Below are 25,620 nucleotides of genomic sequence, written 5' to 3'. Positions count from 1 at the left end.
CCGGCTACACGCAGTTCTCACAGCAGTCGCACAAGGAGCCAAACCACCACCATGAACTGCGCAATGAGCACCGTCAAGTACCTCCTCTTCTTCTTTAATTTCCTTATTGTGGTAAGTAGAGCATTCCGCAGAGCGAATCCTGCCTGTTGTAACTGTAAATCTAATTATTTTATAATGTGGGCTTTCACGGGCTGATAGGCCTTAGTCGATATACAAAACTTTCTTCGGACGTTTCATCTCTGACTGCGGGAGATATCTTCAGAGGTAAAGTAGCAAACTGCAACCATAACTAGAGGCAGTTATAGATAGTCGGTGTAAAGGGCACCATCGTCCACCACATGAAGTAGGCTACTATATTATCCCTGGTAATGCCAACTTTCTCGATTGAAAGTAATCGAATGTAAGTCTTCCGAGGCAACGTTGACATCTAAATTTTATCTAATTTAACTCTTTCCTCTTTTCTATTAAAATTATGATATTTGTAAATCTTATTAGCCTCTCTATACATGCACGCGTGATAATGTCACGTTTTCGATATGATGCTCATTTCACTGAATTTTATTTTATGATCGCCTCCTTGGTAAACATGTTCCGGAACGGTCAATTTATCCGTATGTCACGGGCAGAAATTCCTCTTTTGTTCAACTAGGCGGGTGTTAACATTTCTTTTTGTGGTTCCAATATAAACCAGCCCCCAATTAAAGGAATTTTATACATATATACCCGGTGTAGCCAAAGGATGTGGTATACATTTTGCTGAACTTAAACATTTTTTTATCTTCCTGGTGGCTCTGCATGTAGTTTCCACACCGTACTTGCTGAGCACTTTCCTACTTTCCCACTCACTTAGAACAACCATTCTTCTTGAATATCGAACGTGAATGTTAAACCTCATCTTTTAAATCACCTTTTGGAAACGTAGCTTAAACAGGATCTGTAATGGGCCTTTGACAAACATGAACGTAGTTGTGGAACGTGCAGGTGGTACTCCACTACTGGCAGCAAAGTACAACGACCACAGGTAAAATTTACGCCTCTTCCCGACAAAGCAGATCAGTTCTCTTATTTAAATGTCTCTCTGACAAATTAAATTTATGATCGAAAACATAAGCTTAAGTTATTACTTCCTTGAAGTCGCTAATAAAATTTGCAGATTTCTTGACCATAGGAATCAAACCGTACTTAAATTACCCTGTTGCTGGGGGAAACTGGATAGTTCCTTGATTTCCGTGTCACCTTCATTTTCGACAAACCTTACCCAGTGGCAATAAGTTTATTTTTTATATTTCGTTTCAGGTCAATTAAGCACCATGTCAAGATAACCATTTATAATCTTTTCCTTCATCCTCCCCCAAAACTCTTTCAGTTTCTCCGGATCAACACTATTCCTCTCATTTGGGCATTTGATTAAAGTATTATTTATCTTCCTGAAAACCTCTGAATTTCTTCACTTCTAATCTAAATTTTTCTCTCTTGAGTAAGGTCTCCTGTTCAAACTGCATTTCTTCTCTCTTTTGTCTTGCATCGCCACTCATTTCATTTGAACATTTTCCTGTTTTGGAAGAATATCTGGATCTCCTTTGTTAAGCTTCCTTTATTCTCTCTATACATATCTAGAGATTGTAACACGTCTTTCCTCTATCTCAGCTGTTGTTTTAGGGCAAAATGAATATAGTTCATTATTTGAACTCAATACCCAGACGTCATCTTAGTTCTTTATTGGACCTAATATTTTTCGCAAGATTCTTGTTTCTATCTCTTCCAAATTTATTAACGCTATTTTACATCAGATAAAAATATTTTTTTCCAAATAATAGAGGACACTCTTTTTCGATTACTTAATTTAACAACTCTAAAAATCATTTTTTATAATACAGGTTTCTCACTTTCGTATAAGCTCTGATAGCATTAAGTAATACGTAGAAATTATACAAGATTCGTCTCAGATTTACACGCGGACGCGATCAGAACTCATACCAATACAGATGTAAAAATCGTGTCCGTAGAAGACCCAGTTGGGCTCACTGATAGTGGTCGCAGTTCCAAATTTGGTTTTAGTAAATTACTGCTTACTTCCGAAATTTACATAGATGCATTCCAGTTCATCAGAATTCATCTTGACAAGACTGCAGATTCGATTTGGTAGGTTGTTACTGAGCCTGTCAAACATATATGATATTTCGCTAGCTCTAATCAAAGGGAAAAAATTCCCCTATTCAGTCGTATTTCCGAAACCTTTGTAGCTAAGTGTCTTACACCATGGCCAAAAAACAGCCTCATACGTCACAAAAAAAACGGACAAAAAAACGGCTGAATGACTATAGCCGATCACATCTTACTGAACGATATCTGTAATATACACTGAGGTGACTTAAGTCATGGGATAACGATATGCACATATACAAATAGAAGTATTATCGCGTAAAAGGTATAAAATGGCGGTGCTATGACGGATCTGTCATTTGTACTCAGGTGATTCTTGTGGAAAGGTTTCCGACATGATTATGGCCGCACGATAGGAATTAAAAGATCTTAAACGCGTACTGGTAGTTGGAGCCATACACATCGGACGTTCCATTTGAAAAATCGTTAGGGACCTCAGTATCTCGAGGTCCACAGTAAGTGTGTCGAGAATACCAAATTTAAGGCATTACCTCTCACCACAAACAACGCAGTGCTCGAAGGCCTTCACCTGACGACGGAGAACAGAGGCAATTGCGTAGAGATGTCAGTGCTAACAGAATAGCAACATTGAGTAAAATAATCGCAAAAATCAATGTGGCACGCACGACGAATGTATTCGTTAGGACAGTGTGGGGAAATCTGGTTTTAATGAGCTATGATAGCAGACGACCGACACGAATGCTTTTGCCGACAGCACTTGGCCTGGTCAGATGAGTCACAATTTTAGTTAGTGAGAGCTGATGGTGGTGTTCGAGTGTGGCACAGACCTCACAGAGCCATGGACCGAGGTAGTCAACAAGGCACTGTGCAAAGCTGGCAGTGGCTCCATAATGGTGTGGGCTGAGTTTACATGGAAGGTATTGGATCCTCTGGTTAAACTGAACCGATCATTGACTGGAAGTGGTTATGTTCAGCTACTTGGAGACCATATGTAGCCATTCATGGATTCATGTTCCCAAACAACGATGGAATTTTTGTTGATGATAATGCGCCATAAATATTAGCTGTTGGTTTGAAGAACATTCTGGAAAATTCGAGCGAATGATTTGTCCACCCACATAGTCCGACATGGATCCCGTAGAACATTTATTGGACATAATCGAGGGATCATTTAGTGCACAACAGCGTGCATCAGTAAACCTTCGCAACTGTAGACGGCTACAGACACAGTATAACTCAGTTTTTTCGCAGAGGGCCTCCAAAGACTTATTGAGTCCATGCCACGCTGAAGTGCTGCACCACGGCGGGGAAATGGAGGTCGCACACTATATTGGGAAGCATCACACAACTTTTGTCACCTAAGCGTAGAAACAATGATCTTTCAATCAGATTTCAACTCTTGATAAAAAAGGAAGTTGATGCGTTTGTGAAAACAGTTCGCAATTCATTCTGCTCTACAGATGCAAATCGTTGCGCTAATAATCTGACCTATAGTCTGTTTTCGAGGTCAGTACTCGTAATGAACGATGGCTGCGCACTTGTCTTATTCCTATTCTCTGGCAGTGGGTATCAACTTCATAGTCTCACATTCATTGATGCCACGAAACTTTATGCTGATGGTTCTCACTTTGAACGCAATAAAGCACCGATTCTGCGTAGCAAGTATTCAAAAGTCCTTGGTAATTTTCCGGACATATGTCGCACCAGACGTCTATGTACAGGCCGCGGAATGTCTGTTAATTTTAAGCCAATGGTTTGTGGGCATGTAGGCTGCGGTGCAGAAGTATCTCAGATGCGTCCCATCGGGTTCAGATCGGGCAACTTTGGCGACCAAGACGTCAACGTGAGTTCACTCCTCAAACTACTGTAGCACGATTCTTGCCTTGTGACAGGGCGGTTAATCTGCTGAAAGATGCCACTGCCTTCATGGTGCCGTCAGTTGGTGCCAGAGTCCAATGGTAACCCCGGTCAGTGTGTCCCCATAGTATATGCCTCCACCCGGCCACCCACCCTATCTGGCCTGTATACGTAGCGCGGTGCTTGTTTCGAGCACCCGCTCGCCTGCCTACCTGGTGTAGCAAGAAATATGGTTCATCAAACCAGGCACCACATAGTCACTGATCCCGTGCCCACTGCAGTCGTAATTGACGTCGTTGGGTCAACATCGAACACGTAGGGTTTGTCTGTCACATAGCTTCGTGTTCACTAATATACCCTGAACAGTGAGCTACGAAGTACTTGCGTCTGCACCAGAACTGTATTCTGTCGTCAGATCTACAACCGACCATCGCTTATCATGGTCCGCAGCTCGTGGTCGTGCGGTAGAGTTCTCGCTTCCCGCGCACTGGTTCCCGGGTTCGATTCCCGGCGGGGTCAGGGATTTTCTCTGCCTCGTGGTGACTGGGTGTTGTGTGATGTCCTTAGGTTAGTTAGGTTTAAGTAGTTCTAAGTTCTAGGGAACTGATGAACATAGATGTTAAGTCCTATAGTGCTCAGAGCCATTTGAATTATTTTGAGCTTATCATATTTTAAAAAGCGGGAAAGCGCTCTGTGACAAGATGTGAGCGTCCAACACTTTATCACCTACTCGTAGTTTCACTGTATTTCGAGCACTTTGCATAGTCGTACACGACAGTAGCACGCGAACAGTCAGCCTGTTTCGTTATTTCCGAGATGCTCGTCCCAGTCGCCGGGCCATAACAACCTGCCCCTTGTCTACATCTACATCTACATCCATACTCCGCAAGCCATCTGACTGTGTGTCGCGGAGGGTACCCTGAGTACCTCTATCGGTTCTCCCTTCTATTCCAGTCTCGTATTGTTCGTGGAAAGAAGGATTGTCAAAGCAGGTTTCCCGATTTGCGGCCCTTATCGACGATAGAATGATCCCCAAGTCGTCACTACCTTGACTACGTACTTTCCACGCCACTTCACGTGAACGCAAAGCCACCAGTTCCTATTCAGTCTCGCGGTGGGCTGTGTTGCAATACTCGTGTCTTGGCTTATAGGGGTGTCTCCGATAATTCTGTGTCACATGAAACACATTCTACCGAGACTTTTCTTGAAGTGTAAGTTGTATTTTCTAATAATTTCACAATCCGAATTGTTGTTGAACGAATGATGGATACTGCTTCACTGTCTCTCTTCGTGTCAACAGGAAACTAAGACGCATTGCACAATGTGGGTCCAAAAATTTCAGCTATTGCATAGCAACAGGGCGACTGCCTCCATTTCATGTAATGCCATTGCAGTAAGCCACATTCCTATAGCATTTCATGTCTCTCTAACGTTGTCATTCCAACGATAAAATAATTAAAGAAATGTGACGTGTGGCACCACGGCTTGGTCCATGTCTTTCGACTGGACATCACTTCGGCGACTTGCAGATCCTTAAATCCAAGAGCACCTACCTTTCCTCGGACGGTTACCCATCCAAGTATAAGCCGTGTCCCACGTTACTTAATATCGGTGATCGGGAGGGAAACGGTGTTACCAACGTAGCAAGGCAGTTAGCTGATTCACTAATGAAAATGGCGAATAGTGAGAAAACTTTCTCCACTTCCCGCCGGAAACCAACTTCCAGCGAGTAGCGCAACACCCGCGTGCATCGAGACCTCGATGTTCCTGCCACAGAGAGGGATGGCTCAGTGCTGGAGGTTCTGGACACATATTCGAAAAAAAACGGAATTCCAGTCCCATCCGCCCATCCAGATTTAATTTTTAAGTGGTTTCTCTAAATCTTTTATTGCAAGTGCTAGGGTGGTTTCTAGCAGAAGGCCGCTCGACATTTCGTTCATTGTCTTTAGATAATTTACACTTGACCGCCGTCTCATATGACCTCGTAATTCAGGGACATAAAGCTCTCATACTCCTCCTTTCTTTAATGTTCCTTCTTCCTAACTGTGCGAACCTATTATATGACTGCAAGCCTAAATTTTAGATTATGGCAGTTTTATACGACGTTCCCATTCGTTGTGGGTTCCTGCCACGTTACACCCGAAGCTAACAATTGAAATATGGGAATACACAAAACTCACCGTTCACAGACAAAGAGTGCTGGCTTCTGGTTAAACGCTGTTTCAATCATTTATAGAAGCTTTCCAAATTCTGCAGGAATATCTCTCTCTCTCTCTCTCTCTCTCTCTCTCTCCGGTTTCTCGAATTTCTGTTATCCTGTATCATGGGGAACCTTTCAGCTATAATAATTGTATATTTTAATTTTATAAACTGGGTGATTCAGCTACACTTACTTATGGGTTTAATGCAACCAGCAGAGCTTTCAAATATCACGTGCAAGTTTTTTATATTCTCTCGCTCACTATGCGCAAACTATTTGTCCTACAGAAAAAATGAACAGGACATTTTTGTAGGAAATTTAATGTCGATACATTTTGTTCCAGGGTACGTTTTTTCTTGAGGCCGTAGTTCTTGAATTATTCAAGAAAATTTACAAAAATGACCTATAAATGCGTTTTTTTAGTAACTCGGAAATCGTTATCTCCAGTGAAAACATCTCCCATTACAAAAATTAACTACATTAGATGTCTTACAAAAATGTCCCGTTCATTTTTTCTATACAACTAACTGTTTGCGCTTAGCAAGCGATAGAATACGAAAATCTCGAGCGAGGATTTTAGCCTCTTTTTGTTCCACAGTTGCCGTTATACAAGAAATATAGATTACAACCCATTATTATTTCAAAAGTAATCGCCATATATGTTGATACATTTATCCCACTGTGAGACAAATGTTTTGGTTGCCTTCGAAACAGTGATTGTATGCACAAGTGCACCTCTTTGTCCGAAGCAAACTGACATTCAAGCGGCTCTAAAGCTGTTTCGACTACGGTGAAAATTTTTTGATGGGAAGCCCTTAAACATCCTCCAAACAGTCCTGATCTCACTCCAAGCTGTTTCCATGTGTTTGCAGCCTTGAAGAAAGACATCTGTCGCCACAGATATGCTTAGGACGAAGAGGTGAACGCCTGCATGCAATCATGGTTCCGTAGGCAACCGCTTATATCTCAGAGTGGGATAAATTTATTAGTAGTTATGAGTACTTTTGAAAGAAATAATGGTTTACTTACTTTTTTCCATTATAACTATCGCAAATTTCGGTTATAAGTCACACAATGTTGATGTAATGGCCCTTCCGTACATTCAAGGCGGATCTCAACTTTCTTATAAGTACACATCAATTTAGTAACGACTAAGACTCGTTACGGTATGACTTTGTAGCAGTAACAGAATATGTGATTGCAGGTTTCCTAGGCGTATTCCGATGATGAAATCTTATCGGGTGATAAGCCGAGAGGTGGCACCATCTTGTCGCAAGCGAAGATGGTGTGTAGGAAACTCATCCAAACGTTGCGACAAGACGAAGCCACCACTCAGCTGGTCACCCGTGAATATTTCATCATCAGCAATAGAATAGTTACATTACAGCTTGCTTCTCGAAACTTTTGAATGGATTTCATTTCATATTTCGAAACTGGCGTCTTGCTCAAAATATTTTGCAGAAAATCATTACTTTATTAAGTCCCATCGAAAAGATATCCTACATAGGAAGAGCTGTCTCGCGGTGAAGAACGTTCAATATGTTTTATAATTTGCTCTTTGTCAGCAGAAAGAGAAGCAGACGAAACAGCCCCTGCTATGCTCTGATGAAATTTGGGTACAGTTGTATTCAGAGGACCGTTCTCTCGCAGTGCGTTCTTTCGATGACAATACTGCTTCTAGCGTCCTACATTTGCCGTGTCCTTGTATTCTCGAGCACTTTCCATTGTTTTCTGCAAAATTCTTGGCATGAAACTGAGTGCCCTGTGTTTATATAGTACTGTACCATCCAAATTCAATTTTCTCGCTACCTTTACAATATCACGCATTGGTGCTAGTAAATTTCCTGCGGAAAGACCACTGAATTTTACCTTTACTACGTTTATTCCGATGAAGCTGGACTCCATTTCTTATACGCTTGTTGACGATGGGACGTTAGTGCTTTATCCAAAAGTGAACTGGAGAGAAATATTTTCTGTATGTAACACCCAATGTTTCAGCACTTTGAAATATAAGTATATTAAGTACACACAGAACTGATAAAATCTCATGTCTTACCTTCTAGAAATATTTAGAGTTAAGCGACAAGCATAAATCTTATTTTCGACAGCCTCCAAACACTTTCAGTTGTGCTTCAGTTTTGTACTCTCCTATCAAATTATATTATCAAAATTGGTAAAGTAAATGGAGGGGTATTGCTTATTGTTAAGACGCAAATATCATTATTTAACTAATACATTTCGGAGCGGTCATTACATGGTCGTCAGTATAAATAATTGGTTTAATTTGTGTTTCTGCTGAGTCTGCGTAGATAGTTTATTAAACCATACGTATATATTGCACAGTCAGATACCAGTTTTTTATATAAATGATTCAATGTTAAAAAATAACTTCTCTGATAAATAACTTGCCCACGTTTGCAGCTGTGCGGCATAGCCCTCCTGATTCCTGGGATCATCGCCCTTGTCCAGCTTGACGACACTTACTATTTCCTTGACGCCAAGTTCAACGTGCCCGCTATCGCTGTGACGTCGGTAGGGGGTCTCCTACTCGTCATTGGCTTCTTCGGTTGCTGTGGTGCCATCAAGGAGAACAATTGCATGATCAACACTGTAAGTATCCAAACAGCAGACGTGTTGTCTTTCTAATAAGCCACGCAACTACGTCGTGCATTCAGACAAATACTTTCGTGAATGGTCAGCAGTCCACGCTCAGAATAATTCATTTACATAAGAAAATTCTGTAAATTCATACCCTGATTGCCGTAAGAGATTCGAAGTGCCACTCTAACAACCTGAAACGACCATAAGCTATCCATGTTTCGCATTCGTACGTATTGTTCTTTCGTGAAACGATTGTCTGAAAAACCATCCGCCCGCTCGGTAAAACTTTTCCGAAGACAGTGTACAATTATTCATAATGACAAAAGGATCTTACAACGGAACCTGGCGTGATTAGTGACAATTTATCTCAGTCAAAACTTCGCAAAGAGTTTCAGTTAATTGATCGATCTGTTGGGTGATTTGTTGGTGTCAATAAATGCTCTTTCACCTACTCCTGTCCGAATAAATCATGCAGCAAGCAATTACACAATAATCGTTTTAGTGTGCTAATTATTGAAATCTATGAAATATGTTTACTCGAAAATACATCTGACTGCTTTCAGTAGTTGACCTGCTGACCAAGTTGTGTTGATTTGTAAGTATTATTCATGAAATACAATGTTTTATATATACTAAGACGTTTCGTGTTATCTTTTTTAGTACGCTGTTCTGGTAGTACTGATCGTTATAGTGGAGCTTGCAGTCGGCATCACGGCATTCATTTACCGCAACGACATCGGGGATATTCTAAGCGACAGGCTCCGGAATGCTGTCTCCAACTATGGCGAAGACACTGAAGCATCAGAGGCCGTAAACGCTCTCCAAACAGAGGTAAGTCATTAAGGCAATCAGAATAAACTAACAGCTACGTAAATTCTCCTTTTCTAATTTGTATGTGTGAAAGGTGCAAGCTGCACAGTCGTTCAGACTTGGTGTTAAGTGGATCAGCCTGTAAGTTGTCAAACGAAGTTGAATATTTCCGCTCCAGCCATTTTCCTCTGACAATATGCCCTAGAAGATGACTTCTAGACATTCGCAAACGTGAACGCCTTTCGTTAGTGAGAGTAAAACTGCAATTGATACCCTATTATTCTGCGAACGGAGTAAAGTTAGTCATACCACACTTCAAGGTAGATTGCAAAAACGTTCACGTGGTAAATGAACTTTTTAACTATATACTGGAAAACGAATCCACACAGTGACATCTACGTACAAACTTTAGAAAGAGTCAGTTGTTGGGATCCACAGAAAATGAGATACAAATCTCTTGTTTTTGTGTTTTACTTTTCAATCAACATTCTGTGAACCATGTACGTAGTCAGTTCATTGATTGACTAGGTGTAACTTGGATCGTCACGCGAGTGTTCTGAAACTAAATAAGCTACACGACCAAGTGGGATGCAAATGTTAAAAATGGTATTTTTATAAATTTAAATTTCTTATAATAACTGCACAATTGCTATATTTATCTGTCCGTCTTAAGTTACTGCGTTTTACACACCTTTCAAAACATTATCTAAGACTGTAATAAACATTTAAAAACTTTTATACTGGCTAAACATGCACCAGCAGAATTTGGATAAGTGTAGTAATATCTGCAATGTTGTGTCTGTTACGAGACTTCAGCAGCCCAAAGAACATAGTTCCATTTAAGTACTGATAAAAAGTTTTATTGGAACGTCTTCAGACTAAAACGCAGAAAAATGACATTTTCTATAAATGCGCTGCAGAGGAAATAGAAACAACATATGCTGAAGCCCCAGACATTAAAAATTTTGCAGCTTAAGAGATAGATGGGCTCAGTTTATGACGACAGAAATTCAAACTTATGTGAGGTTTGCATTGTTATTTGTGCAGTCCAGAGAAATACTGGAGGAAGTTGAACACAGTCGTATCGTCCAGAGTCACTAACCTGGCTGTGGTATTCTCTTAGGGAATTTTGACCTTATGTTTTTTGAACTTTAACTACTAAGTTGTTTAGCTAAATAGTTCTGTCTTGAAAAATTAAATAATTGCAATGAGTTATTGAATAAAACAGAACTTCTTTTTGAGTAATTTGATCATGGAAGAAATTCTATATGTTGACTGGTTGGGAACGGATTAAGAGACTAAACAACAAGGACATCAGTTCCTAAACGAATGGTATAATTTAATACGAACAAAGAGGAGATTTTGGAAATTTCTGGTAAGTTCTGTGGGACTAAACTGATAAGGTCACCGGTCCCTAGGCTTACACACTACTTAATCTTAACTTAAACCGATTTACACTAAGGACAACACACACACCCATGCCCGAGGGAGGAGTCGAACCTCCGACGGGGGGGAGCCCTAGACAACGCGACTACCCCGCGGGGCAACAAAGGGGAAGTCTTGGATTAGTGTAATCTGAATTACGTTATGTATCTCAGTTTAGAGAGAAATGCTCAGGTAGCTAACTCATATCTTTTATTTTATGTTGACTATAAGGTTGGTGGGTAAGTTCGTGGCATTTTTGTTTTGCATATTGATTTTCCGATTGCTGTTGGTTTATTTATCGATTGCGGTTTTTTATTTGTAGTTTACTGTTGCTATTTGAGTTATCGTATTGCCATTTTGTCATTTGGAGATAGAGAGTGGAGCTGTGGACTCCAGGAAATGGAGTGCCTAGTGGAAATAGAGGACCATTCCCGACAAGTTCAACAGAGGTGTGACAGCAGCGAAGGCAACCAGAAACATTGTTGCCGTGTATCGGAATAATGGCACTGAACAGAGCAAGGCACGAAAATGTTTTTCGAGTTTTAAGGAAGATAGTTTTGGTATTACTGACTCTCCACTTTCAGAAAGACCTTCGGTGTTTCCTGAAGAGCGTTTAAACGCATTAATCCACAATGATCCAAGTCAGTGCACTAGAGAACTAGCGAATGTGATGAGCTGTGAGCATTCACCAGCGCCCTAAAACTGCATACAAGATGGAAGGTTCCAAAATCGTGTGTACGGGTACCGCATGCTCTAAGCGAAAATTACACACATCAAGGGGTGGCCACATGTCCATCCCTGCTTGCTCGTCAATAATCGGCTCGTGAACGATATCGACCATTCCTATCCAGTACCGTCACTGCCGACGAGAAATGGTGTCTTTATGCTGACGTGAGGGGAAAAAAGGAACTGTTGAGTCCAAACAAAGCAGCAACTCCCGGTATAAAGACCTGCACGCATGCGCAAAAGATAATGTGACGCATCTGGTGGAACAGCGATGTTGTGGTGTACTACGAATTGCTTCCCTGAGGTGTAATCATCACTGTGACTTTTATTGTCAAGACTGCATGAAGTGATGTTACTCCACGATAAAGCCCGCCCACCTTCTGCTTGAGTGACAAAAAGCGCTATACACGAGTTGGCTGTGGAAGTCACTCGTACCCACCTTGTTCACCTGATCTTGCGCCCTCTGATTATAGCCTTATCCGTTATCTATAGAGAAGCCTTCAAGGAACTTCCGTTCCGGATGAAAATACGTCCCAAACAGGGCTCGACCGGTACTTCGCCTCAAAACCACGTAATTTCTATAGTTGCGGAATGGAAAAATTACCCCAGCGTTGGCAGACTGTTGTAAACAGTGAAGGAGAATATACACTACTGGCCTTTAAAATTGCTACACCACGTAAATGACGTGCTACGGACGCGAAATTTCACCGACAGAAAGAAGATGCTGTGATACGCAAATGATTAGCTTTCCAGAGCATTCACACAAGGTTGGCGCCAGTGGCGACACTTACAACGTGCTGACACGAGGAAAGTTTCCAACCGATTTCTCATGCACAAACAGCAGTTGACCAGCGTTGCCTGCTGAAACGTTGTTGTAAGGAGGAGAAATGCGTACCATCACGTTTCCGACTTTGATAAAGGTCGGATTGTAGTCTATCGCGATTGCGGTTTATCGTATCGCGACTTTGCTGCTCGCGTTGGTTTAGATCCAATGACTGTTAGCAGAATATGGAATCGGTGGGTTCAGGAGGGTAACACGAAACGCCGTGCTGGATCTCAACGGCCTCGTAACACTAGCAGTCGAGACGACAGGCATCTTATCCGCATGGCTGTAACGGATCGTGCAGCGACGTCTCGATCCCTGAGTCAACAGATGGGGACGTTTGCAAGACAACAACCATCTGCACGAACAGTTCGATGACGTTTGCAGCAGCACGGACTATCAGTCGGAGACGATGGCTGCGGTTACCCTTGACGCTGCATCACAGACAGGAGCGCATGCGATGGTGTACTCAACGACGAATCTGGGTTCGTAATTTTTTCCGACGAATCCAGATTCTATTTACAGCATCATGATGATAGCATCCGTCTTTGGCGTCATCGCGATGAACGCTCATTGGAAGCATGTATTCGTCGTCGCCATACTGGCGTATCACCCGGCGTGATGATATGGGGTGCCATTCGTTCACCCCTTGTTCGCATTAACGGCACTTTGAACAGAGGACGTTAAATTTCAGATGTGTTACGACCCGTGGCTCTACCCTTCATTCGATCCCTGCGAAACCCTAGATTTCAGCAGGATAATGCACGACCGCATGTTGCAGGTCCTGTACGGGCCTCTCTGGATACAGAAAAAGGTTCGACTGCTATCCTGGCCAGCACATTCTCCAGATCTCTCACCAACTGCGAACGTCTGGTCAAGGTGGCCGAGCAACTGGCTCGTCACAATACGCCAGTCACTACTCTTGATGAACTGTGGTATGGTGTTGAAGCTGCATGGGCAGCTGTACCTGTACACGTCATCCAAGCTCTGTTTGACTCAATGCCCAGGCGTATCACGGCCGTCATTACAGCCAGAGGTGGTTGTTCTGGGTACTGATTTCTCAGGATCTATGCACCCACATTGCGTGAAAATGTAATCACATGTCAGTTCTAGTATAATATATTTGTCCCACAATAGCCGTTTATCATCTGCATTTCTTCTTGGTGTATCAATTTTAATGGCCAGTAGTGTCTTATTGATGAGTGTCTGTTATGTTTATCTGTTGTGTTTATTAAACTTATGGAAAAACTCTGGGAACTTATGCACCGACCAATACATCTGTTTTTGAGAAAAGTATAGAAGTATAGTCACACCAATCTACAGTACTTATCGACATATTTGTCACCCTCTCGATTGAAGTAATTGCTGTTTTACGGCATGAACAACGCCTCAAACCTCGGCATGAGGATGATAGTTTCTGTGGTTGTGATGTGGGTGACTCTTTCAGCTGGAGTGCTGCGGCGCAGACAGCTACAAGGACTACCCGACGGAGGATCTGCCGGGGTCGTGCTGCGCGGCCGGCTCTGCCTGCTCCAAGAGCCCCGGCCAGCACTTCGCGACTGGCTGCTCGGTCGCCCTGGCCGACTTCATCCGCTCCGTCGGCACTCTCATCGGCGGCGTCACCATCGGTGTCGGAGTAGTAGAGGTGACCTAACCACGCAGTATTTAGATAAGGCGTTGGACAGCATTGTGGTGAAATACGCAGCTTACGACCCAGTACAAATCGGCGCATAATGAAGACGTGAAAAACACAGAATTTGCATCGCCATACAGGAAAAAACTGGACAGATGCGAGTAGGACTCGAGCACTGAGGGTTTCGAACCGAGAATTTCAACGAATTTTGCTTTAATCGATATCGATGCTGGCAAGATAATTGTCCCGGGAATTCCAAGACCTTATCAAAATCTCTACATTACTTTATTAGACAAGCCCGGACATACCAAAAGAAGCGAAGGGCGGACTTCAGTTTATACATGTAGAGGGAGAATATTTAATAAAACATTTTAATTACTTACTGAAACATGACTACAACTAACATTTAACGTTTGCATGCAGTAATACTCACCTATTATGTTTTTGATGGATGACGAATGCAATACATGTTCAAATGGCAAAATATATTTTTGCGTGATGTAATTGCCATTTAACAAGTTTCCATTTTTTCACGTTACCTGTACTGTGAAATCCTGCTTCTTGCAGGATTTAATGTTTCTAGATCAACAGGAAGTACCCTGTACATTTGAATGAATGAGTTTGCGAGTATCAAAATTATGACACAGAAACGGCCGAATCTGCTCATTGCATTGAATTAGAAACTTAAAATTTTTACACCGCCAAGTCCCCATAGACCTTAGTATGCGACATCAACCGGAACTTGATACGCCAAACTGTCCCAAAGGAAAAGGCTCTAAACAGATGGACAGGCAGACAGACAGCCGGATGAAAATGACAAAAAATATTTTTTCGTGTTATATGATTACATATCAACAGTTTCCGAATTTTTCCTTAACTTGTACTGTGAAGCTTAACTTCTTACGAAATCCCACGATTCTAACTCAACTAGAAGCAGCCTAAAAGCTTTGATGAGTGAGTTTTTGAGTGTCAAATATGTGACATAAATAGCCGTATCTTTGGCCTGAAGTGACTTAGAAGCTTAAAATTTTTCCACCTCCAAGGAACCATAGAGATTAATACGTGACATGTATTTCAGCTTCCTATGTCCACCCGTTCCTGAGAAAAAGGATTCTTAATAGTCGGACAGACAAACACACAAACAACAAAGCAATCCTTTGAGGGTTCCGTTTTTACAGGTTGGGGCACGGAACCATAAAAAGAGAAAAACACCGACGAAAATGAGCCACTGTACATTGACACAAACAGCGACACATTTGAATAACTGAATTCAGTGAATTTCCTTGACAGTGCAAGCTTACGTTTTGTTATTCATAGAAGCAAGTGCAATGGCTAGTGGGTCGTACTTACGTCACCGAACTCCTACTGACTGACGCACACTATGTCACTGTAACGTTCAGAATCCGTCTATCTAGCAAATGACTGCAATCTCTTTTTTTACATCACTTACGGAGGGGCGAAAGGTGGGAGAAGGGTGGGGACGGAGATTACACTAACAACTTTTAACTCAAAGCTTTTCATTGAAAAAATGCTGAAATTTACAACAAATGTGTCTCCTGTTTAATAATTAGCTAATAAGTAACTAGTTTCATACTTTTATTATGTGGAAATTACTTCAAAAAGTCAAATATATCTCAAACTAGAATATATGCCGTATGTCACAGTCATTCAGATACCTAATAAAATCATCGCTGCTGCAATTTTTAATGAATGCTCTTACTTAAATTTGGTATTAAATGTTACATGTTAGATTGAAACCATATTTTAAATTAATTAAAATTTTGCACTCAATTTCTTTCGTGTTTCGGAAGTGCAATTTTAAAGATTAAAAAAGTTCTGGAAAGTAGTGTGACTGGAAATCATAATTACGCAACCATATCTAGTTACTTTCAGAAAAAGCAAATTGAAGATTCTCACGTTTTTAGGAAACTAATCGTTACTAAATATTTCAAATTAATCTCTTATATTCTCCCTTTGTTTGCGGATACTAAACATATACATACTGTCTTCTTTGCTTTTCGGTCTCTTTTTTCACAATTGCAGATATACAAGTTACAAAAGACGGTCGGTATTCAACTTATGCAACTAAATATATTTCTATAAAATTAATTTCGTTAACAGTTAAATCCACGAATAATGAAGTCTCTTATATTGAAGGAGAAATGACGTTGTTGGTGACAGATTCGGTGATTTATTTCCAAGGACTGACAATACATTATGTAGTAGAAAGATATTTACAATTGAGAATTTCCCTTCTCGTGGTGAGTCGGATGAATTACCATCTGAAACTTTATATCTGTTCTCAACGATAAGGACGTCGACAAGATAGTTATTTTATAAGCTACATATCGGATTTTGATGGGTTTGAACGAAATATAGTGGTATCGACATTTACAAAGATAAGGTTTTATCTCTTATCTGCAACGCACACCGTGTACTTTGCAGTGCCAACGAATGATTGATACGGTTGAAAGCGAAGGAGTGTAACTAACAAAATAACGATCTGGGAAAATCAGCTTCACACTTTGCATCAAATTCAAAATCCTATATTCACTTGTTATATTGTCAATAGTAATCATTGTACAATCAATGCAGTGGTTATTAATAAAGTTATACACACAACATCAGTGAATAAAATTCAAATGTTGTGATCAGTAATACATTTACTGATACTCTAGTTACCACTTACAGCCTTCTCCCTGCAAATATGTCACTTACATCCGTCTGACTCTACTAAATTCACGCTCGGAATGACCCTCAACAGTGCAGTACAATATTTAGTTCCATTTTCATCCATTACATTAATACATACACGGAAACTTTTATTGATTATACATACACGGTCCAGTCACATTAATGTGACTACCGCCTTTGCACGACGTCAGTGTGCAATAACCACTCACGGGCGGCAGGTGGCAACACTAGCAGTGAAGGGTATATAAAGCGTGCCAGGGGGACGCGGAAAACAGTGAAGTTGTTGTCGTAATGCCGAAACGGAGAGATTTGTGTGACGTCCAAAAGGCCAAAATCACTAGCTTTCGGGGCAAGGGTGGAAGCATTTCCGAAAAGGCTAAGTATCTAATCTAAATTCTTCAAGTGCCGCCATGGTTAAAGTACCGGGTGATCAAAAAGTCCGTATAAATTTGAAAACTAATGTAGATAGAGAGGTAAAAATTGACACACGTGCTTGGGATGACATGGGGTTTTATTAGATAAAAAAAAACAAAGTTCACAAAATGTCCGACGGACCTATTGCGCTCATCTTTTGGTGATGATAGAGTGCTCAGCCGCCACTTTCGTCATGCCTGGCCTCCCAGGTCCCCAGAGTTGAGTGCGTGCGATTATTGGCTTTGGGGTTACCTGAAGTCACAAATGTATCGTGATCGACATCTCTAGAGATGCTGAAAGACAACATCCGACGCCAATGCCTCACCATAACTCCGGACATGCTTTACAGCGCTGCTCACAACATCATTCCTCGACTACAGCTATTGTTGAGGAATGGTGGCGGACATATTGAGCATTTTCTGTAAAGAAAATCATCTTTGATATGTCTTACTTTGTTATGCTAATTATTGTTGTTATTATCAGATAAAGCGTGATCTGTCAGACATTTTTTTAACGGTTGATTTTTTTTTTGTTCTAATAAATCCTCATGTCATTCCAAGCATGTGTGTCAATTTGTGCCTCTCTATCTACATTATTCAGTGATTTATTCAGTTTTCAAATTTATATTGACTTTATGATCACCCGGTATATCGTACATGGCTTTTAATTGCGCTATCCAAAATCGGCGCCAAGACTGTTGCGGTGCACTAGAGGCAGTTGGTTATGCAGAAGGGTACATCGAGACAGTTGGTGCAAATGTAGTACGTGTAAGTTGCAATTATTGATTCTCACATATGTTTCAATATATCACTTTTCAACGTTCCATAGGGGGACGAATCCCCCTGTGACCCCCTAATGCGGTTGCGTTGTCACATGCAGTTGCCTGACCAGTTTTCACGCTCAGATATAGATAAAAGTGTTTCATATACTTAGTTAATAAAGTATATTAACGACAGTCATAAAAAGGGGGACAAATCCCCCTATAACCCCCTTAAACAGCTGACTTGTATCATAACATTTTATGATCAATGTTGGGAGTTAGAATTTTAACGATGAGATTAAGGGACAAATGTTAAAGTCCGTATACATGGAGTTCCGTATGGGACTTAGTCAACGAAATCGAAATATTGTAATAACTTTGGTAATATTGAATATTTTGAAATTTGGTTCCGTAGATCTTAGTGACGATGATTTCTGCATAGAATAGCATTCTCAGATTTGAGATAAGTTGATTTTCAGTTTGCAAAAAAACAAAATTTTATTTATGGAAATATACAGTACAATCACCAACAAACTTTACATATTCACATACACCTTTGCCTTTAACCCAAATGAAAAAAGATTCGTTTACAGATATTTTCCTCCTGTTACGAGTATATAATGACAAAGAAGAAGGAGAAACATATGCTGATTTACCAAAGTCCTTATTAGCCAATTCGGAAATATGGTAAGTGCGAAACGCAATAATGTCTCTGTCAACAAAACTTTCAAGTCCAGCAACACTTGGTACTCCAGTACCTCCTCGAACAATGGCAACGGTAAACCATCCGTTACCATGACCAAACGTATCGTTTATATCTAAACTAAAATTAAGTCTACAACCGACGAAAACAGCAGGACCATCCAGCAGAGCTTGTGCAGCGACAGACTTAACTGGAATACGATTCTTCTTGTCTCCAGCTGTTGTAGCAAATTCGATGTTCTCGATGGTCTTGTAGACTGTTTGTTGTAGAGCGGCGGCGATATCTTCTGTAAGGCATCTTGGCAGCGTTCAATGCAGTTGCCTGTGCAGCAGCACAGCAAACATATGCTGATTTACCAAAATCCTTATTAGCCAATTCGGAAATATGGTAAGTGCGAAACGCAATAATGTCTCTGTCAACAAAACTTTCAAGTCCAGCAACACTTGGTACTCCAGTACCTCCTCGAACAATGGCAATGACCCCCAGTCGCGTGATGCTACGTCATCACCGCGCAGCCGCCAGGCGGTTATGTAACAGCTGGACTTGGTCTGACAAACAGCCCGGATGCGCGAGCACCTAGATATACTAGTGCTCGCGTCCGGGAGTACACCAAAAAATTAAAATCAACTTATCTCAAATCTGAGAACGCTATTCTATGCAGAAATCATCGTCACTAAGATCTACCGAACCAAATTTCAAAATATTCAAAACTTATTACAATATTTCGATTTCGTTGACTAAGCCGCCGCTCTAAACAAACAGTCTACAAGACCATCGAGAACATCGAATTTACTACAACAGCTGGAGACAAGAAGAATCGTATTCCAGTTAAGTCTGTCGCTGCACAAGCTCTGCTGGATGGTCCTGCTGTTTTCGTCGGTTGTAGACTTAATTTTAGTTTAGATATAAACGATACGTTTGGTCATGGTAACGGATGGTTTACCGTTGTCATTGTTCGAGGAGGTACTGGAGTACCAAGTGTTGCTGGACTTGAAAGTTTTGTTGACAGAGACATTATTGCGTTTCGCACTTACCATATTTCCGAATTGGCTAATAAGGATTTTGGTAAATCAGCATATGCCATAGTTGGCCGCGCCTCGTGGTCTTGCGGTAGCGTTCTCGCTTACCGCGCCCGAAGTCCCGGGTTCGATTCCCGGCGGGGTCAGGGATTTTCTCTGCCTCGAGACAACTGGGTATTGTGTGTCCTTCATCCTCATTCACACGCAAGTCGCCGTAGTGGCGTTAAAGGACTTGTGGAGCTGCGGCGGAACCACCCCGCGAGGAGTCTCTCGGCCAGCAATGCCATATGCTCATTATTATTATTACAGGCCACAGGTGACAGTGGTGAACGACAGTTGTGGAGATATGTACGAGTGAGTAGACAAGCAAGTGTTGAGCAACTGACCGCTCACATGGACCGAGGGGCTTCCAAACGTGTCTCCTCAACGACCTTTCAGAGGACGTTGCTCCGAATGCGCACCCGATTCATGTAGCGTTTCTGACTGCTGTTCATCGGCGACGAATGCTGTAATAGGCTCCCCAATACCGCAACTGCACTTCCACTGTGTAGTGACAGGTGGTTTTTCACATGTATCACGATTTATGCTCTATTGGACAGATGACCGTTGATGTGTACGGTGTGAAACGTCTGAAAGCGAACACCCTGCAACCAGGAGGGAGCGTTGTTGTCTAGGGAATGTTTTGGAAGCATTCCCCACTTGATCTCGCCATTCTGTAGGGCGCAATGGATCAACACAAGTAAGAATCTATCCTTGGGGACTGTATCCACCCCGACATGCAGATTTTTATATACCGTGTGATCAAAAAGTCAGTAGTCACGAAGTAATGTAGATAGAGAGGTACAAACTGACACTCATGATTGGAGTGCCATGGGATTTTATTAGAATTTTAAAAAAAATACCAAAGTTCTAAAAATGTCGGACAGATGGCGCTTCATCTGATCAGAATAGCAATAACTAGCATAACCGAGTAAGACAAGGCATGATGATGTTCTTTACAGGAAATGCTTAATATGTCCACCATAATTCCTCAACAATAGCTGTAGTCGAGGAATAATGTTGTGACAGCGCTGTAAAACATGTCCTGAGTTATGGTGAGGCACTGGCGTCGGATGCTGTCTTTCAGCATCCCTAGAATTGTCGGTCTATCACGATACACTCGCGACTTCAGGTAACCCCAAAGACAATAATCGCACGGACTGAGGTCTGGGGACCTGGGAGGCCAGGAATGACGAAAGTGGCGGTGAGCACACGATCATCACCAAACGACGCGCGCAAGAGATCTTCCACGCGTCTAGCAATATGGGGTGGTTCTAATAAAACCCCATGTCATTCCAAGCATGTGTGTCAGTTTTTACCTCTCTATCTACATTATTCCGTGGTTTAATAAGTTTTCAAATTCATACTGACTTTTTGATCACACGGTATATATATTTTCCCTCAGCACGATGACATCCACCGACAGGACAATGCGATGTGTTACATAGCTCACAGTGTATGTGTTTGGTTCGAAGAAGACCAGGATGAATTTTCCTTTACCGCGCTCCCCTGGCAACCAGACTCCTCCGATTTAGTCGCTAAGTAGCTAAAATAGTATTCAGGAGGACAATGTTTCAGATCCCCTTCGGCCATACTGATTTACCTGTTCTGTGACTAATCCGAATGAGATCGGGATGATGCACTCAATGAATTCGTTCCTTCCTTCTCCGTCCTTCACTACTCCATCACGATTGACCCCTAACTTCGGGAGAAGTTCTAACATTGCTTCCCTTCTTCCAGGTTTCATGCTCATGTTAATTTTCTTTTCTAGTGTAGACGATTTAGTAAAGGCATTAGTGTTTTCAAAACGAGAAATATGCAATATTCGTTAATACATGTGTTTAGTGAGAAGAACCCAAGAGAAGAATCTCAGACAGTAACTTGAACTACGAATTACAATAATTACACCGACGGAAAAAATCGCAGCATCAAAAATAATTAATATGGAGTAATGAAATTTCAGGAATTCGTTTGTCTAGATAGCATATTTAAGTGATTAACATTGTAATATCACAGGTTAATATAAGCGAGAGATAAGCCATTGCAAACATGAAGTGCTGGTACATAATAACCGGAGTAACAGCCAGACGTTTGAATGCAAGCAAGCAAACATGCATGCATTGTGTTGTAATGGTGCCGGATGTCAGTTTGTGGGCTGGAATTCCATGCCTGCTGCATTAAGTCGGTCAATACAGGGATGGTTATTGTAGTTTGTGCTTGAAACTGAAGTTATCGTCTGGTGATGTCCCATATGTGCTCTGTTGGAAACATATCTAATGACCGAACGGGCCTAGGCAACATGTCGACCCACTGTAGAGAATGTTGGGTTACAACAGCGGTATGTGAGTGAACGCTATGCTATTGGAAAACATTCCCTGGAATGCTGATCATGAATGAAGGCACAACAGCTCGCATCACCAGGCTGATGTATCGTTTTACAGTCAGTGTACCTTGGATAACCACGAGAGTACTTCTCCTGTCATATAAAATCGCACTCCAGACAATAACTCTAGGTGCAGGTCTGGTGTGTTTAGCATGCAGATAGATTGGTTGGAGGTCCTCTACTGGCTTCCTTCTAACTAACAAACGGCCATCACTGACACCTACGCAAAACCACCGTTCGTCAAAAACACAACAGACCTCCACCCGGCCCTCCAATGATCTATCGCTTGAAACCACTGTAGTCGCAAATGGCGGTGGTTTGGGGTCAGTGGAATGCATGCTACATGGTGTCTGGCTGGGGCTGTCCTTGAAGTAACCGATTTGTAGCAGTTCGTTGTGTCACTGTGGTGACAACCGCTGTTCAAGTTGCTGCTGCAGATGCAGGTCGATGCGCCAGAACCAGACGCCGAACACGATGGTTTTCTCTCTCGGTACTGCCATATGGCCGCCCGGAGTACGGTACCCTTGCAACCGTACTTCTCGTGATCTTCTCTGCCAGCGATCACGTACAGTGGCAACATTCCTTTAAAGTCTTCCTGCATTATCGCAGAAGGATTATCCATTTTCTAACCCTGTTAGGCGACCTCGTTTAAACTCAGTGAGTTGCCGATAATGGCGTCTTTGTTACCTTAAAGGCATTCTTGACTGACATCAGCTCACCACGTGTAATCTCACTGCTAACTAACACTAATGACAGTTATAGTCTGTATTTAAAGCAAACCTGATTTGCATGTGTTGTGTGCATAGTTCCGCGTAGTCAGCGTACACAACTTTCCCAATAGAACGCGCCCCGCCAAACACAACAGCGAAGGCGCAGCGCTCGTCCGTTTTCGTCTTAGAGACGGACCAAATTCTGCTTCCGCCGATCCGCGTACTACTATGTAACGCAGCCAATGAGATTGCTGCTAACGCAGAACCTTTCCTCCTCGCGGATCACATTCGCGCAGTGATACCTGAACGCGCGAGGTATTATAATGAGGGTACAGACCTCCGATTAGTCAGTCTGCATTAGTCTGTAGTCAAGTTTCAGTCTGCGCCTAATAAGATTATCATATTCTTGTACATAGCCATGAAGATAAATGAATAGACACTTTGTCAAGTACAGAGATATGTGAGAATAAGATTAACGTACGAAGACCAAAGGAACTTCAGATTGTCAATTGTAAATAGCATCCAGAATCAAGTTACGTAATGTCTATATTTTTTATTATTTTAATAAATGTGTGTGAAATTTAATGAAGTTCTGTTTAAAGTTGGTCACCGTCAATCTGCTACTCTAAGCGTGCAAGTGGCATTTCTATCGTCTGACATAACGGCAGAAGAAAAACACGCCACGATAAGACCACGAGACATATTGCTGACACTCGCCTACTTCGTTAGAGCGACAAGTCAAATAACCTGATGGTGCGTGTACCGAAGGTCTTACAGTACGCACACCACAGCATGCCCCTAGTGGCACTATTAGCGCCAATCTTACGCAGCTGCTGCGAAATTTGAATTGACATCGCCCTTCAGATGCAGAAACACGCCTACCAACTTTCGGTTATGAAGCGCTACTCCTTCTTGGTGTTGCCATTTTTTTACCATTAGAGTGTATATCACGCTAACAATCAGACATCAAATGAAGTTCCAGCTTCAAATTCTTCAGCACACAAACAAATGATAAACTACAGTACAATGTGTACGTTGATAAGGTAATAGAAAAATCTAGCTCCATTATCTTCGTAACAAGAGGTACGCCTCAAATTGTTCATTCGTAAACGAAAGGGTACAATAATTTCAGTTCCGAGTATTTTAGAGATACTTTTCTATATTACTGCATTAACAGAACTTCGTTTTATGAAAACGAGTGACAGTACTTTTACTTGTAGCCGTTTCAAGAGTAAAAGGCTTCTGTTAATCCCTGGAAAGTTAATTCAAATAGAATTTCTATTTGAAATGGTACTTCTATTTGAAGTAACTTTCCAGGGACTAAGGGAAGCCTCGTATTGATGAATTGTGTGAATCCCCAGACAACAAAAATAAATTCCAGAACCAAGTCATTTATTGCTACAGAAATGTTTTTCTACCTGTGTGGGCATATTTTTTTTTCATCAGTCTTCAGACGGGTTTGATGCGGCCTGTCACTAATTCCACTCCTGTCCCAATCTCTTCATCTCAGAGCAGCACTTGCAACTTACGTCCTCAATTATCTGCTGGATGCATTCCAATCTTTGTCTTCCTCTACAGTTTTTCCCCGCTACATCTCCCTCTAGTACGATGGAATTCATTCGCTGATATCTTAACAGATGTCCTATCATCCTGTCCCTTCTGCTTGTCAACGTTTTCAACATATTCCTTTCCTCTCCAAGTCTGTGCAGAACCTCTTCATTCCTTTCCTTACCAGTCCAGCTAATTTTCAACGTTCGTCTGCAGCACCACATCTCTAATGCTTCGATTCTCTTCTGTTCCGGTTTTCCCACGGTCTATATTTTACTACCATACAATGACGTGCTCCAAACCTACATTCTCTATCTTGGTTATGGAACTGCAAATCCCTTTCAACGTTATAAGGAATGATGTAAACAGTAACTTAACCCCCTTATTTTGATATATAAATATCGCATAAGAGCTTCTGGGGGAAAGTAGAAGAGTTCGTGAAAGGAGTGAATCTATAAAGGGAGGTCGTACTGCCTGCGAAGGGCAATATTCCGTGTTTGAAGACCGGCATGGCAAACAGCTTTCATCTGCCAAAGGTTTTTAAAAGTATGTAAATTTAAAAAAAAAACATACGAAGACTGTAGTCATCACATGTGGGTGAACGTGTATTATCTGATATTATGTGAACAATAACAGCTGTCGATATTCTAACCACATAGCAGCGTTAGTGTGGCGCAAGTTATTGCACCGCTGCGCTGCTAAAGAGCAACTGATCTACTTACCTGTATCTAAACTGATATTTGTTGAAAATTTAGCTACAGACGTGAAGCTCCTTGCTTTGAATTAAAGAGCTCATAGAAAGAATGGAAAGGATTGTGGTACCAATGTCTGTTTACTAATAACTTCGTAATCGCGAGACTAGGAAAGTGGTGTCTAATATAATTATGGAGAATAACTGAAAGGTTTTGATCCAAGGTTGATATAACCAGATATTTCTTGTCTTAACTATACTCAGTCGCTAATTTTCGATAATTTCTGTTGCAGTTCGTGGTCATTGTCTTATCTTGCTGCCTGACGAGGACAATACGCAAGAAAAGGGCTTTTGTCTAATGGACGTTGCTTCAAGATAGCGTATCCATTGCCACTAAATATAAGTTATTTATTGTATGTTACTTTCTTACATAAAAATATATTTATTTCTTTTCTTACAA

At 41.5% G+C, this 25,620-nt stretch overlaps 1 protein-coding gene across 1 annotated transcript; it reads left to right on the top strand.

Annotated features, from left to right (window-relative positions):
- LOC126274730 (CD63 antigen-like) lies at nucleotides 1-25,620 on the top strand. Its single transcript, XM_049977137.1, has 5 exons — nucleotides 1-111; nucleotides 8,603-8,791; nucleotides 9,443-9,613; nucleotides 14,014-14,211; nucleotides 25,454-25,620. Exons 1-5 carry the CDS (start codon nucleotides 52-54, stop codon nucleotides 25,517-25,519), a joined length of 684 nt encoding a protein of 227 aa, XP_049833094.1. The 5' UTR covers nucleotides 1-51; the 3' UTR covers nucleotides 25,520-25,620.

This window comes from Schistocerca gregaria, chromosome 1, assembly GCF_023897955.1.
Source record: "Schistocerca gregaria isolate iqSchGreg1 chromosome 1, iqSchGreg1.2, whole genome shotgun sequence".
In the NCBI taxonomy this organism is placed as follows: Eukaryota; Metazoa; Arthropoda; class Insecta; order Orthoptera; family Acrididae; genus Schistocerca; species Schistocerca gregaria.
This window is presented reverse-complemented; position numbering and strand designations above follow the sequence as displayed.